The sequence below is a fragment of the Myotis yumanensis genome, unplaced genomic scaffold, assembly GCF_028538775.1.
Source record: "Myotis yumanensis isolate MYYU_CA2020_CCGP unplaced genomic scaffold, mMyoYum1.0.hap1 SCAF_14, whole genome shotgun sequence".
Lineage (NCBI taxonomy): Eukaryota > Metazoa > Chordata > Mammalia > Chiroptera > Vespertilionidae > Myotis > Myotis yumanensis.
The window spans coordinates 19,152,678-19,168,609 of NW_027223765.1; the positions used below are offsets into that span (position 1 = coordinate 19,152,678).

Sequence of the window (15,932 nt, forward strand, 5' to 3'; positions counted from 1 at the left end):
GGCAGTTTATTAAGAAGTTTATCAAAAGCCTTAAAAGGTCGTATATCCTTTAACCCAATAACTTCATTCCTAGAAATAGACTTAAAAAATAATCAGAGACGGGCTCAAACATTTATTGTGATGGTACTTACAATAAAAAAAATATAGGTACAATCTAAATACTGAACATTAGAATAAATTCTGGAATACTTATGAATTGAAGCTATGCAGCCACTGGAAATAATGTTTACAAGAATGTCCAGCAGTGATGTAAATGCGAATGATTTATTATAAAATGGACAAAGGCAGTAAGATTCCAATTATCTGAAACTCGCATTTGCTTGCAGATACACAGAAAAAAGGGAATATTAATAACAAAATATTAATAGTAATTATCTGGAATAGTAACATTTAATTTTTTTCTATAATTTTAAATTTCTGCTATGAATAAATGATTTTTGTAACTGGAAAAGGACACTTAATTTAAAATATTTTTCTCTATTACTCTTCTGATTTCTCTCTCCCAACATCACTGCTTTCCAATCTTCAACAACAACTAGAGTCAAAAGAATGAATAAAAAGGTCAGAATACTGTCACGAAGTGATTGAGGTTAAAGAATCTTAATCAAGAGCCAGGTTGCTTCAAATATCAGTTCAGATATTTTTGGCTGTATGAGCTCCAGTAAGTACTTAGCATTTCCATGCCTCAGTTTCCTCATTATAAAACAACTATGTGATAATACTTGTAGAGTTAGTGTAAGAATTAAGTAAGCTAATATTTTAAAGAACTTAAAATAGGGTCTTGTCTGTTTTAGATGCTTTTGTGCTTATTGAATAGATCAAGTATAGTATGAGAGCTTTAGGTTACAGATGGCCATTGCAACCTTTTAAAATTTAGGTTGTAAAGGTTTTGAGAGAATAAACTTGTTTCCCTTGGATTTTTGAAGTGACCCCATTTTGCTTTCTGGGCTCAGGTGAGAGTTGTTGGAAGTGGCATTAGTAGTCTGGTGAATGTGTATCCCCATATTCTAGAACCTTTTCTAGAGCTCTTCAAGGACAGGGTCGGGCTCCTGAGCACTGCTGGAGATGGTTCAGCTTTGTGTAGTGCAGCTTTGACTAAGAATGACAGAACTTAATGGATCCTTAAAGTAATGGAGGCCATAAACTCAAATCAAACTGGAAGGATGCATGTTTTGCTTATCTCAGAAGAATCTGGAAACATTAGTTTCACAGGCAAGTGGTGATGTTCCGGGGCCAGACTTAGAAAAATGAAAATTATTCTTGCTTCCTTTCCGATCTGCCATCTGCGGTGGAGTCCCCGCCCAGATGCAGATTTTCATGAAAACCCTCACTGGGAAGACCATCACTCTCGAGGCTGAACCCTCAGATACCATAGCAAACGTAAGGGCCAGGATCCAGGATAAGAAAGGGATTCCTCCTGATCAGCAAAGACTGATCTTTGCTGGAAATAATGTTTACAAGAACGGGCATACTTTGTCTGACTACTACATTCAAAAGGAGTCCATTCTTCATCTTGTGTTGAGACTTTGTGGTGGTGCTAAGAAGAGGAAGAAGCAGTCTTACACCACTCCCAAGAAGAACAAGCATAAGAGAAAGAAGGTGAAGCTGGCTGTCCTGAAATACTACAAAGTGGATGAGAATGGCACAACCAGTCGCCTTCGTCAGGAGTGCCCTTCAGATGAATGTGGTGCTGGGGTTTTTATGGCCAGCCACCTTGACAGACATTATTGTGGCAAATGTTGTCTGGCCTATTGCTTCAACAAACCAGAAGACAAGTAATTGTATTTGGGTTAATAAAAGACACGAACTAAAAAAAAAAAAAAAAATTATTCTTAGAGGTTTTCCTAACCACATACTAAACACAGGTGAGATTGACTCATATGCACTTAGTCTAGAAACCGTAGAAATGGGGGTATTTTTATTTTAATGGAAAATGTGAAGTTTCTCACTTGGAAATATCCATAGTCTGAGGCTTTTTGTCTTTAAGGAGCTTAGAGCAACCATCCCTAGACTTTGCTGCTGGAGAGTATCTCTAGGAGTGTTCATGCTGCCTTCAGGTCTCTGATCAAGTGTCCCTTATGGATGAGGCCTTTTCCACCTACCTGATATAAATTAGCAGCCTCCTACATATTCATTCATTCTCTCTCTCTCTCTCTCTCTCTCTCTCTCTCTCTAGCTTTAACCTGGCTTCATTTTCCTTTATGGCACTTAAAATTTTCTAAATGTTCTAAAATATTCAATGTTTACTTGTTTGAGTGTTTATTTTTGGTCTCTTCCCATAGGAGTGAAAGCTTTACAAGGATACGGACATTAACCATAAGCCCCCAATTTCTAAATGAACATACAAAGTATAGATGGTTCTGATACATATCCCTAAGAGAAAATGATAGGAATTCCTGTACCAGTAGCATATTTTTAAGGTCACAGGCAGGCAGATATCATTGCTTTACCTGGGACGAACTATGTGAAACCCCTTGTTTAAAGAATCAAAGCTTACTGGATTAGATGCTATTTTATTCTTGAATTCTTTTCTGATCCTTCTAGCTGCAAATTTCTCTTTTCTCTAAATTCACATGATGCTTGATTGTTTTCTGATGATACAAATCATTTACACTAATGTAGTGTAGTCAAGTAGTTAAAAGTGGGGGTGAAAGATTCAAGTATATATGTGAGTTTCTTACTACATTTGCATACTTGGGAAAAATTACTTTCTCTTAGTCCTAGTTTCCTCATTTTTAAAATGGGGATATCAATAATACCTAATTGCCTGACATTATAAGCACTCACCATACATTAGTTATTGTTGTTGTTGTTTTTTAAATATTTTTATTGATTTCAGAGAGGAAGGGAGAGGGAGAGAGAGATAGAAACATCAATGATGAGAGAGAATCATCGGTTGGCTGCCTCCTGCACACCCTCTACTGGGGATCAAGCTGGCAACCTGGGCATGTGCCCTTGACTGGAATTGAACCTGGGACCCTTTAGTCCACAGGCCGATGCCCTATCTACTGAGCCAAACCAGCTAGGGCTAGTTGTTATTCTAGTTATGTGGTTGGCTTTGTCCTTCCCTTGAGTGTGAATTCTCTAGGATAAAATCAGTTTGGTGTATCATACTTCTGGTTGCTCTATGTTGTAGATTCCCAAGTCATGTTTGCTGAGTAGATGAATATATGAATGTACTTCACTGATCAGGTAAAAATGATTCATTGGGGAAAGAAAGACAGATCAGTATGCCTGGGCATACTTGCTTCCCATAGACATGTATTTAGGGCTGCAAACACCTTGTAGTGTTTTCAATCCATATACCTTTAAATATTTAAGGTCCTAAATCGACCTCTTGCTGCGCTTTCTGCCTCCTACCTTCAGAACTTATTTCTTACCCATTGTGAGCTAACCCCTGCTGGCATCAGTCCCATAAAAGAAAATGAATGTGCTTATTCCTAAATAAATAATGACACTGTTGCTAGTTTTTTCCACAAGGAATTCTTCCTTGTCTTACTGGAGCAGTGAGACACACAGAGAAAGGACTTCTATGCTCTTCCCTTGAAATGGAAAGAGGCACTTCAAAAGCAAATATTTCACATTTGTTTGGGGTGCTACTGACACATGTCTCAATTTACAGTTACGGGGAAGCTCTAGGTTACAAAGCTGACATCTGAAAGAAAGAACTGATATGGGAAAATTTGACAGTCTCTGCTTTTTCCATCACCCCATGGATGATGGTAATTTCATAGCGATGACAGCTTGGGACACAGTTCTGGAAATCTGTTTTTTTCCCCCTCTATCAAATATACATTAAATTAGTGTGTGTGTGTGTGTGCGTGTGTGTGTATATATATACACACACACACGCACACACACATTTACATTCAACGTGTATATATATGTATATGTGTATATATGTGTGTGTGTGGTGTATTTTAATATTTTTTTCTCTGTTAAGAAGTCACTCTCTGTTGGTACCTTGACATCTGTAATAAGGTAGGACAGCAGCAGAGAATCTATTTTTTCTTCGATTTAGGACTAGTCTGCATGAAAGAACACCTGGAGCTGCAGAGATAGTTGTAAATGTGAATTCTATGTCCGTGACCAAAAGTTTTTTTCTTTCTCATCCACTTTCTCCTCCTCCTCTTCCAATTCCTTTCTCTCTCCTTCTCCCGTTTTCCACTCCCCTCCTCCTCCTTTCCGGTCAAACAGGTAGCACACCGGTTCCTTTCAGTGAATCAGCATCATCTCTCGAGATTTTTAATTATTATTAAAGTTCATCTGATTCTGATTTTCTGCCAGCCACTGACAGCTTTTTGTAATTCTTCAGTCTCACTTCTCTCTCTGATCATAGTGTGCCCCATTATGATGACAAAGTGGCATCTGATTTTAAGAGTGTAAATACCACACTGGACTTCTCTATGTTTCATCCTTCACTGGTAGACTACAGCTTTATGGCTCATAAATAAGGCATAGCAAGGATAGTTAAAATCTAGGAAATGTATGTATAATACATCATACAAAAGGTTCCCAGTTCCCAAGAAAGCAAGCTTTCTATCAATGCAATATATCTCTCATATTATTCTTGTGTATGGAAAAAATTTTATTTTAACATCGTGATTCATCAATATAGACTTATCCACCTTGATCTTTGGTGACATGAAATCATAGTGTGTTACAGGTAAAGGGAGCTCTGAAGATCTTGCAATTTTTGCTGTTTTAAACAGGGGGATATCCAGGCTCTTGATTCTCATCTAACTCGTGAGTGGCCCCTGTGCCTCCACTTGTGCTGCCAGCCGTGCCAGGTGGGAGCTGCCCAGGAGAGTTAACTGACGATGTGTTAGGCTCTATTAGCAGGACTGTACTATCTTGTTAGTACTGAGCCCACAACCCCAGACTCTGAGAGCTGTTTTATTCTCCACTTATCCACATCTCAGGTTTTTCTCCTTGTGGACATTGTGTTCTCAGAAATATTCAAGGATACAATAGGCCTTGGATGTAGGCCTTGGAGCCTGAGTATGATTGTGCTGGAAAGGAAGCATGCACACCTAAGCAGAGCCAATCTATGTTTTGTTTTTCTCTGTTTACTGCAGTTTTTTTTTTTTCAAAGTGGAAAGAACATTGAACCTATAATTTTGGAGTTTGAACTTAGACCTTATAGAGTTGTTAAAAAAGATAAAAGATAAAATATTTAAAACCATAAAGAAAAGGGGGCATTTGGGAAGAGGATATCGCCTTTCCTTTCAATCCTATTTCCAGTCTATCTTTCTCAGATGAACCTGGGCCTGGGAGGAAGCTGGCTGCAAGGGAGGCTTTGGTTCTGCAGGAGTTAATGATGGGTCACAGGAGTATGTTTTTTGGTGCCTCTATTGGTAGATGAGATTCTAAAGGTCAGTATCAGAGGGAACCGCAGGGAGGATCAGAACTGTCATGTCTTGGGGAAACCATGACCTCTCTTATGTGTGGACCCCTCATAGAAGATCAACATTAGCCATGTGTGTGGCTGATCTCTGTGGGGCCCATGAGGACAAGGACATTGAGTGGGTGGATGAAATCTTCCTTGCTCCCGAGGCTGAGAGAGTGAAAGCAGGCCAGGGATATGGCCAAGTATTTCCTTTGATGTGTTCAGAGACTGTCTTAAGTACTTATGGTACTCCAATAATCAAATCTTAGACTCCATAGAAAAATAAAATTAGAGGCACCCAGAAGCTAGAACAGTGATGGCGAACCTATGACACCTATGAACACATTTTTTTGGTTGATTTTTCTTTGTTAAATGGCATTGAAATATATAAAATAAATATCAAAAATATAAATCTTTGTTTTACTATGGTTGCAAAGATCAAAAAATTTCTATATGTGACACGGCACCAGAGTTAAGTTAGGGTTTTTCAAAATGCTGACACGCCAAGCTCAAAAGGTTCGCCATCACTGAGCTAGAAATATGAAGGTCAGTCAGAATAAACTAAAATCCAAATCCAGTGAAATAGAAACTAGAGGAGCCAAATGCCAACTTGAAAAACATAATGAGCATTCAAGGCAATATGAGAGTCAACTTTCTGGAGTTAAAAACAATTTCTGTACAAACATTTCTGGTTTAATTAAAAGAGAGGTTGGTGGAGATGTTGGTCAGAGTTGAGACTCAATTTGTGGTCCAGGAAATCAATTGGGATAAATATCTTAAAGCATAGAACGAAAATACAGAGATAAATCATGAAAAAATGTGAGACATGGAGGACAGACCCTGTACATCTAAATCTACATGTAACTTCAGGAAATTTCTCTGAAAGACCTGAGTCACGGAATGAAAGGGCATAATGAAGCCCAGGGGATATTGATGAGAAAAGACATGTGTATCAGCATCTTTAGAAAATTCCTGCACTCTAAGGAAAATAAATTCTGACAACTTTCCTGTTGGAAAGATCAAGTTACACATAGGAGAGAAGATTCAGACCACTATTTGTTTCAAGTCTGCAGTACTGGAATCTAGAAAAAGGTGACATAGCTCCCAGAGACAATAGAGCATGCAGGACTTCAACCTGAGAATCTCTTACCCAGAAAAACTATAATTCACCCGGGAAGTCAAACAATTCAATTAAGATTTTATAATAATTCAGAGAAAATATCTCTAAGGAACACATAGGCTAAAAGAGAGTCTGAATGAGTAAGTGAAGGAGAAATAATCAAGCTAGGGAAATGTGAAATGAAATGGAAATTGTAAACAACAGATTTGAGAAGGAATGAGCGCTTGTTTGTGTATTTAATTAAACATAAATGGGTAATCATAGACTGAGAATGTGGTATAAATATGCTGTATAAATATGCTAACTATGATAAAATGTAAATAAAAAGAAGAGACACAAAGTAATGGAAATTTAATTAATAGTTTGGAGCTAAAATTACTAAATTCTTAGTGAATCCTAGGATTTGAGATGAAGTAAGGGAAAGGATAAGCGAGGTATATTAAAATAATACTATAAAGTCACATTGATATGATATTGGCTTAGAAATGGAAAGTAGATGACATGGGACAAAATAGAGATTCCAGAGCTAGAACTTGGAGAATAAAATACATGACAAAGGCTATGTTTTAATTTAGTGGGAAAGGATGCATTATTTAATAAACTGTGTTGATCATATGTCTCATGCATATGGAAGAAATCATATGACTCCCATTGTACATCATGCACAAAAATAAATTCCAGATGGAGTGACCATCTTTTTCTCCTGAACCATTTGAGAGAAAGTTGCAGACATCATGTCCTTTTATTCCTAAACACTTCAGTATGTACTTCGTAAAAGCAATCACAGTACATGAAAATCACAGTCAAAACCAGGAAATTACAATTGATGAAATATTATCTACCGTATTAGATAACCACCAATTGTACTAATGTCTTTTTAAGCAAAAGGGTAATTGTAATTTCCATTTCAGATATCCTGTTGCACTTGGTTGTCACGTCTTTTTTGTTCTCCTTTAATCTGGGAGAGCTTTTCAGTCTTTGACTTTATAACCTTAACACTTTTAAGGAGGATGGGCCAGTTATTTTGAAGACTGTTCCTCAACTTGGTGTGCTGATATCACTGAAGACATTCTTAACCGTGCTTTTGATTGGTCTGTTATTTTCTCTCTTTCCTTTCAAGCAGTGGCCTATCCCACTGATTTGAGGCTGCTCAGTGGCAAAAAATGGGTGGACCCCTGGTTCAGCCACCCTTTCCTAGCTGTTTGCTGACAACAGTAAGATCTCCTGAAATTAGCCACAGCCCATAGAAAAACCAGCATTTCCTTATTACCTGAAAATACCTGACAGTACCTGTACTCCTCTTAGATTTACATTGCTTATAAATGACTAGAAAAACTTCCCTACTGGTTGGCCATAAAGGTGATGATTATATTTGAGGCAACGCCCTTGTGTAAACCTTAGTCGATCACATAATCAAATTTCATGTCCAGCTAAATCAGGCCCTAACGACAGGTCCACCCAGAAAGGAACAGTAGTTTGCTTTATAATTCCACTTAATTCTGATGTTTTTTCTTGAATTGGCAGGTGGTGGTGGTTTTTGTTAGGAACATAAACAGTTTTTGGCCAGCTGGCAACAGCATTTTATTTTGCATAAATTTGTTTGACCTTCCAATACCACAAAGACTTAGTGGGCCAGATTTTCAAATGGTCTAAACCGGCCTTTCTTTTAACAGGTGTAATTTAATCTCCTGCCTGTTTCTTTGCACAAATGCCAATGTTGTAACATTTATCAAAAGGCTTGTAAACTGGCTGCCTGATGCTGTGGACTGGCTGAGTGAAATGAACACAGCCCTAGGAAAGCTGAAGCCATCCGTTTTCCCAACTTCTCATTTGTGTGGTTAGAGGTCGGGACTGTGATACTTCCTAGATAAGACCTTGGCTCCACCACTTTACCACCTATCTGAGCTTGGGCAACTTAGTTCAGATTGCTGTGTCTAAACTTTCTCACCTATGCACAGCAACAACGATGTTATTCATTTCCTAGGTACTCATTTTAATGTGAGGAAGAAATTAAATAATTTCACATGGTGCATAGCATACATATAACAACATCTAGTAAATTTTATCTTTTGTTATTTTTGCCAGTTATGTCACTTTGGTAAATCATGTAAGGGGATGTTCTGGGTATCTATTGATGTGTAACAAACTACCCCAAACCTAGTGTTTTGAAACAAAAAACATTTTATTCTCATAAGGTCAATCAAGAATTTGGGCCCCACCTGTGTGGGTCAGTGGTTGAGCATCAACCCATGAACCAAGAAGTCACTACTTTGATCCGGGTCAGGGCACATGCCCGGGATTGCAGGCTCAATCCCCAATAGATGATGTTTCTCTCATCGATGTTTCTATCTCTTTATCTTTCTCCCTTCCTCTCTCTCTAAAAATCAACAAAAACGTATATTTAAAAAAAAAAAAATTGGGCAGGGCTTAGCTGGGTGTGGCATCACCTGGTATCACTTAATCGTTTACAGCTGCTGGCTGGATGGATTTGGATAGTCCAGGAAGTCTCCACTGGTTCGGGATTCACTCGTCTGGTAGCTTGGGGAGGGGTAGCTGGAAGACTGTCTCCACACGGTCTCTCCCCCTAACTAGATGGTCTTTTCAGTGGGAGAGTCAGACTGCTTGCATAGCAGCTCCGGACTCAAGAGTGAGTGTGCTAACAGATCAAAGAGTTTCAGAAATCACAAAGTGTCACATGTGCTGCATTCTTTTGTTTTCATAGGACCAGCTCATAGTCAATGTGGAAAGGGGCTACATAAGTGCATAAATACTGGGAAGCGTGATTCATTGGGGGAGGCGGGGGGAGGAGGGCTACCAGGAGAGAAGCTAACACCACAAATAATTGTTTCCTCCAAGGGTACTCATTTATATTTGTGTGCAAACTAATGGTCATGTACTACTTGAGCATTGGTCCAAGGTGTTTTATTGCAAAAAAATTTTTGAAAGAAGGACGTAAAACTCATCACATGGAGTGGCTTGAAATTTTTTGAGATTTTATTTTAGGAATGAGATTGGTCTGGGAGCTCCCAGAAAACTATAACTAGGACCAGACTCCTCTTTAATATTTTCAAAAAATTCCCTAATGTTTTATTGATTTGAACTATACTATGCAAAATATCAGTGGTTTATAATAAACATTTATTTCCTGTTCTCTGTAAGTTAGCTGTGGCTCTGCTGGGCTTAGCTTGGATCATTTGGAGTCAGCTGGACTACTAGGCTTCAGGCTGGTGGGGTCGGGGGTGGCGGGGTTCTGGTATGTTCACATGTCTCCTCTTTCTGGAACCATAGACTTCCATTCTGAACGTAGAGTGAAATTGTGGAGCTCTAGAAGCTAAAGCAAAACATGCAAACAGACCTAAGACCCCTGCTCATGCCATGCCCATTTATATTCCATTAGTCAAACCACGTGGGTAAACTCAAAGTCAGCAGAGCTGGGAAGTCTATTTAACTCACAGGGAGGCCATCAGGGAAAGGAATGATTGTGGACAATTAATATTCTCTACAAGAGGCATATTGGGATAAGAGGTCAGTTTTCCTGGTCATACATACCATGTTGAATGGATCTGCAATTCTCCATTTGTAAAGCTCTAATTCCTATACAATAGAACAGAGCACCCACCTTCTGATCAATGTTGTGAGGGTCTTTAGAGTTCAACCCAAAGCATAATATTTTAATTGTATAATATACAGAAATAACTACCCTGTTTTTAGAAAATTTTTTTATATTCATACTGTGTTTATGAAGCACCAACATTGTATTCAGCTATTGATAATGTGTAAGAAATTGGTCTCTGCCCTGAGGAATTTATTTCAGAGCAATTCAAGCTGTTTAAATCAGTGTCAGGCTCTCAACTTTGAACAGACAGCTGTGGGGAGGAGATAAGCTTTTGAAGATGCAGCAGAAATGGTGTTTATAGAAGAAATAAGAGTGGGAAAGATGATAAGCAACCAAGAAAGGGAGAGTTTACCCAGACCTACAAAATGAATGGTAGGAGAGGGAAAAAAATACCAGTTCAGGTGATGGAAAAGACAAAGGTGAGGCTCCAGCTCAATTTTATCCTCAGCATTTTCAGAAATCCTAAGAAATTTAGACATCCTTGACTGTGGTTAATTCCTCTCAGTCCCTGTGGGTGTGTCGTTAATAGAAAGATTTATGCACCTCAGTAATTCTCCAACCTAAGTTAGCACCCGATCATAGGCTGAAACATTACCTTCCAATGCAGCGGTTCTCAACCTGTGGGTCGCGACCCCTTTGGCGGTTGAACGACAGGGGTCGCCTAAGACCATCCTGCATATCAGATATTTACATGACGATTCATAACAGTAGCAACATTACAGTTATGAAGTAGCAATGAAAATAATTTTATGGTTGGGTCACAACATGAGGAACTGTATTTAAAGGGCCAGAAGGTTGAGAACCACTGTTCCAATGTGTTATGATTGGAGGGTTCCCATAGGCACCTATGCCTTGAACATAATGTCTACAACTAAACTCATTGTGTATCTGATGATCCTAAATTACTTACCACATGAAAGTTGCTCTGCAAATAGGGATTAAGGATAACAAGGGAAGTTGTGGTGTCTCACAGATTGCGTGGCTCATGTGGATGGGCACACGACAGGAGGGGGGGATTTGAGAGGCAGATTCAGGCTGGTGGAAGAGCCCCCTTGCCATCAAAGACTGCCCACTCACTCTGTGCAGTCTCCTCTCCAGCCTCTGTAGGGCATTTGTTTGTGGCTGCCCAGAATCCAGCGACTCATCCTGGTATCTCCCCATCATTGTTTTTTTGGTGAATTATCTCTCCCGCATTGTGGGTACTATTTGGCGAGTCTGTCAGCAGAGATGCCCTGTTCTGCCAGTCTTCTGTGATGGTCTTTTGATGTGTCCCCTTGGCTACCCTACTGTGCCCAGTTACTTAAACACTAATCTAGGTGATGTTGTAAATACATTTTTAGATGTTAATGAAGTCCATAATCAGTTGACTTTAAGAAGAATATCTTCCATAATCTGGGTGCACCTGATTCAATCAGTATAAAGGCTTTATTAGCAAAGCTTAGGTTTCCCTGGGGAAGAAGAAATTCTGCAGCTTCAGATTGTGCCTGAGCACTTTGGGCTGCCTCCCGATGCCCTGAGGAGTTTGGACTTACCTAGCCAGCCCTCTTGATCATGTAAGCCAATTCTTTGCAATCAACTCCTTATTAAACCTCTCTTACTGGTTCTGCTCCTCTAGTTGAACCCTGGCTGATACACCTTACCGTCTCTGCTTTCTCACACATGAACACATGAAACTGAAGGGATGCCCTACTTACACCACAAAAGTTGCTCTGCTCTATAGGAATCAAGGATACCAAGGAAGACTGTTATCCTTTAGTCTCTTAGGACAAGTTACAGACTTCAGACTGATTTAAAAATAATAACTTTCATCAGCTATATTTTTGTTTTGCTGGGGTGAGTCTCCACTGAGCTCCTTGTTATGCCATTCTGGAAGTCCTGCCTCTCTTGTTTTCTTTTAATTTTTTTTATTCTGTTAATTTGAAGATATCCTATTGCCCTTTAGATAAGTGAATAAAAATTATTTCTGTGGCACCATTTAGCATTAACTTTGCCAAAAAGTGAGAAGTTGTGAAATGTGCCCAACTTGGGAATTGGGATCATTGACATCATCTCAGTTTATCTTCCAGCAAGAAAATTCATGGTCTCTGAGAAGCAGCAGTTGGAAAGTTGGGCTTACATCTGAAGCACTGATTTCAGTACAGTGATTGGTTGTAGCATAAATTTAGGTTATCTTTGGGAAAGTCTGACTGTAGAGTCGAGATAGGCATGGTCGGCCCTCCCAGAGGTATCTGCAAGCACTTAGTAGAATTGCTTTTCATCAAGTAAGAAAAAAAGCTGATAAATGAGCTAGCAAATTGAACTTTCAGTTTTAAAGTAAAAGGCTTAAATGTTAGCTAAAGAAACACAGGTAAAGATCAGAGTACAATTGTGGCTAATAGTGTATGTTAGTCAGTATGCTGGGGAAAAAAAAAACAACAAAAAAAAACCTTGGCCCTGCCACACCTTGATTTCAGACTTTTTGCATATAAAACTATGAGAGAAAAAATTTCTGTTGTTCTAAGCCACTGGTTTCTGGTAATTTGCTGTGGCAACCTTAGGAAGCATACACCTACTTTGTCTCATGCTCTCACTTTTAGTGTGTTTAATGTGTCTCTTTCCGTCCAATGTCCATATGCTTTGTGTGGATATATGGACATCCTTGATAAATGTCTGGGCTTATTAGCAATAAAAGGAATTTAAGTTTCAAATGGCTTTAAAGCAACAAAATCTACCAACAAAATGCCCTAAATGTGCCAGACCAATTCTGAGGCCAAACAATGTGTCCCAATTGTCTCAGAAGTCTACTTAGAAATTACATGCCCAAACTTGATTATCATCACCACAGTGCATGTTTTGAATTAGCATAACGATAAAAATTATCCCACTGCTGACAAAGAAAATGGTTAGAATCATGTATTGCCACAGGAGCTGTAAATGGACCCAGGGCTGTAAATAGAAATTTGGCAACATGAGATAAGAATCATGAGGATGACACCATTTACCTAGGTTCGTGGTCAGCAAACCGTGGCTCGTGAGCCACATGCAGCTCTTTGGCCCCTTGAGTGTGGCTCTTCCACAAAATACCACGTGCAGTGCGATTGAAACTTCGTGGCCCATGCGCAGAAGTCAGTTTTTGGCCTGGGTGAGTCTATTTTGAAGAAGTGGCGTTAGAAGAAGTGGGGGGTGGGCATATAAAGAGGATGAACGAAAGGAGATAGATGAAACAAGTATACAAGACGAATATGGATGGGAGAGTTGGAAGGGGTCGACCTCAGTGAATGTACCTCAATCAGATTGAGGACGTTTTTAGCAAAGGCCAGCTTAGGAGTACCCTAATTAAGTTAATAAAAATGTACCTACCTATATAGTTTAAGTTTAAAAAATTTGGCTCTCAAAAGAAATTTCAAGCGTTGTACTGTTGATATTTGGCTCTGTTGACTAATGAGTTTGCCGACCACGGGCCTAGGTGATACCATTGCTTATAGAAATGTGTCCCAAAGAACTACAAAAGGAAAATATTTATATGAAGGCATTTCTGTACCAAAACAAAACAAAACAAAAAGAACAAACAAAAACCCTAGAATAGCTCAAAAGTCAAACTGTGAACCAGTAGCTGAACAGACTGTACCCCACTCATTCATACATTTTATTTATTTATTTATTTAACCAAACACTCTCTTTAGTGCTGAAGATCAATGCTAAAAAGAGCAAAATCAACTCTATAAGCTCAGAACCAAATTCATATTCCCTCCTCTGACAGCAAGCACTCTGAATAATAACAATGGTTCAGTCTAATGATAATTGTTATTAGATTTAGGACCCGTCTGGATAATCCAGGATGATCTCAAAATCCTGATTTTATCTCAGAGACCCCCCTCTTTTCCCCATAAGGTCAAATCCAAAAGTTTTCAGACGTGGTGGACTTATCTTTTGGGGTGGCCATCACTCAAGCCACTATAAACCAGTTTGAGGGGTTACCCAGAGGAGCTTAGACTTATGATATGCTTTTGTCAGTGTACGTGCACCTCTCTTTCTTGCAGAGCACGAAGAGGTATGTGGACCTTAGAAATGGTCTACTCAGAACCACTGCATATCAGGCACAATGACCAACATTTTCCAAGGCAAAAACCTAAGAGCATCTCTGACAACGATGTTGTGCCACTTTGGGTAGTAAATAGTACTCAGGGAGGCATGTTTTGGATGACAAACTGCTGGAAATTTCAATTTGTGGTGGGAATGGACAACTCAATGTAGTACATAAAATTGGCGCTTTTTCCAGAAAATCCAGATGGTAGAGACAAGGAATTAGCTCTCATTTTCTTAGCTTTGGATAATTGAGACTAGCAAAAAATCAACAATGTATTTGTTTTTATCAAAATATAATTCTAGTCAAAATGGGTGCTATTAATTAAGTCTCTAATTAGTGATAGTTAGGGTGCTATAAGTTTCTGAGAAAGCACTAGATTAAAGATGGCACACAAACCATATAGGTTGTATGGATTCTCAGAGCATGAGGAAGCTTGATAAAGCTTCACGGGCTGTATAATTCAATCCCCTCATTTCACAGATGTGGAAATTGAGGCTGGAGAAGTTGCACTGTCCTGCATGAGTCACCCTCGGAGTGGGTGCCAGAGTCTGGAATAGAACCTGGACTAGAATTCTGGAATAGAATTCCAGTCTGCGGTCCTTTTGACCCTGCCACAGTTTTCAAGGATACTTATCTGAACACTGACTTCCCTCTGCTAACAGGATCGTTCTTGGCCACTTTCTGTAGCTTTTGGCTGCTTATCCTTGACTTCAGCCTTTTCCCAGCTGCTTATCAGAGGCTCAGCTTTAATTGCTTCCTTAACACAAAGTCAATTCTACTTGAAAGACTAAGCTGGACAGGGTACTCAATTCCTCAATGTTCTAAGACAACATGAACGCTCTTCCATGGAGGATCTATGATTCAAAATTAGTTCCTTTAATTACAAAGTTTTATTTCCTTAGAATCATTTATCTCAGACTTAATTTAAACAACTTTTGGCAAAGAACAAAAAAACATGAAGAAGGCTTTAAATAGAAGCCCACAGGTTCTTCTCATACCTGGCTAATATGATTGGTGCTAGGTAGGATCTATGTGAATTTTCACATACATTGTGGAAGAAAGCATGGCATACATGAGGAATATAAGATTTTGAAATCAAGAAGATGTTAACTCAAATCCCAGATTGACCACTCTGTCTGAGCTCTGGGCTACCATTGTGTCAACAACCTGGGAAACGTTTTTCATTATAACAAGATAAAACAATGGAGTTATTTACGGTCTTCTTTTTCTGTGGCTTTATCAGACAACATGAGAGAAGATGAGAGGAAGGAGTGTTGGGTAGAAAAAAACATAGTCCTGAAACTGTGGTTTCCATCTTTTTTGTTCTTCCCTGAAACTCTTGGAGTCATTAAGAACAGAAATGCTAGCAGCCAGTGTTGAAAGCAGGGGGATGTTTGTCAAGGTGACAATGGTCATAATCCAATGGTCTTTGGAATCCTATTGCTATTGTCTGTGGGGATTCATCATATTCTTCCACTGCTCTGATTGAGGCAGACACGGAGACTCTGCCCCAAGGGCCGCTCCAGGAATGCAGAGTTGGAACCAGAAGAGGTTACCAGAAGATGCTGGATTCCTACACAAGATTCAGCACTAAATTTATTGAGGAAATACAGCTGGTACCTGCCTTCTACCATCAGAAGGATCTCATACTTTGCACCAAGCACACCCCCCTGTAGAAAACGAGGGAAAGTGGCTGAAATGGCTAATAGTTACTATTATCTCCCTTTCAAATTTATCATGA

At 39.2% G+C, this 15,932-nt stretch overlaps 1 protein-coding gene across 1 annotated transcript; it reads left to right on the top strand.

Annotated features, from left to right (window-relative positions):
* Positions 1-1,305: 1,305 nt before the first annotated feature.
* LOC138992365 (ubiquitin-ribosomal protein eS31 fusion protein-like) lies at positions 1,306-1,796 on the top strand. The gene has a single exon (XM_070391100.1). The coding sequence runs from the start codon at positions 1,306-1,308 to the stop codon at positions 1,777-1,779; it is 474 nt and encodes a 157-aa protein (XP_070247201.1). The 3' UTR covers positions 1,780-1,796.
* The last annotated feature ends 14,136 nt before the right edge of the window (positions 1,797-15,932 follow it).

Excerpts from the sequence above, each read along its gene's own strand:
- LOC138992365 (XM_070391100.1), top strand. The coding sequence starts at position 1,306 with ATGCAGATTTTCATGAAAACCCTCACTGGGAAGACCATCACTCTCGAG.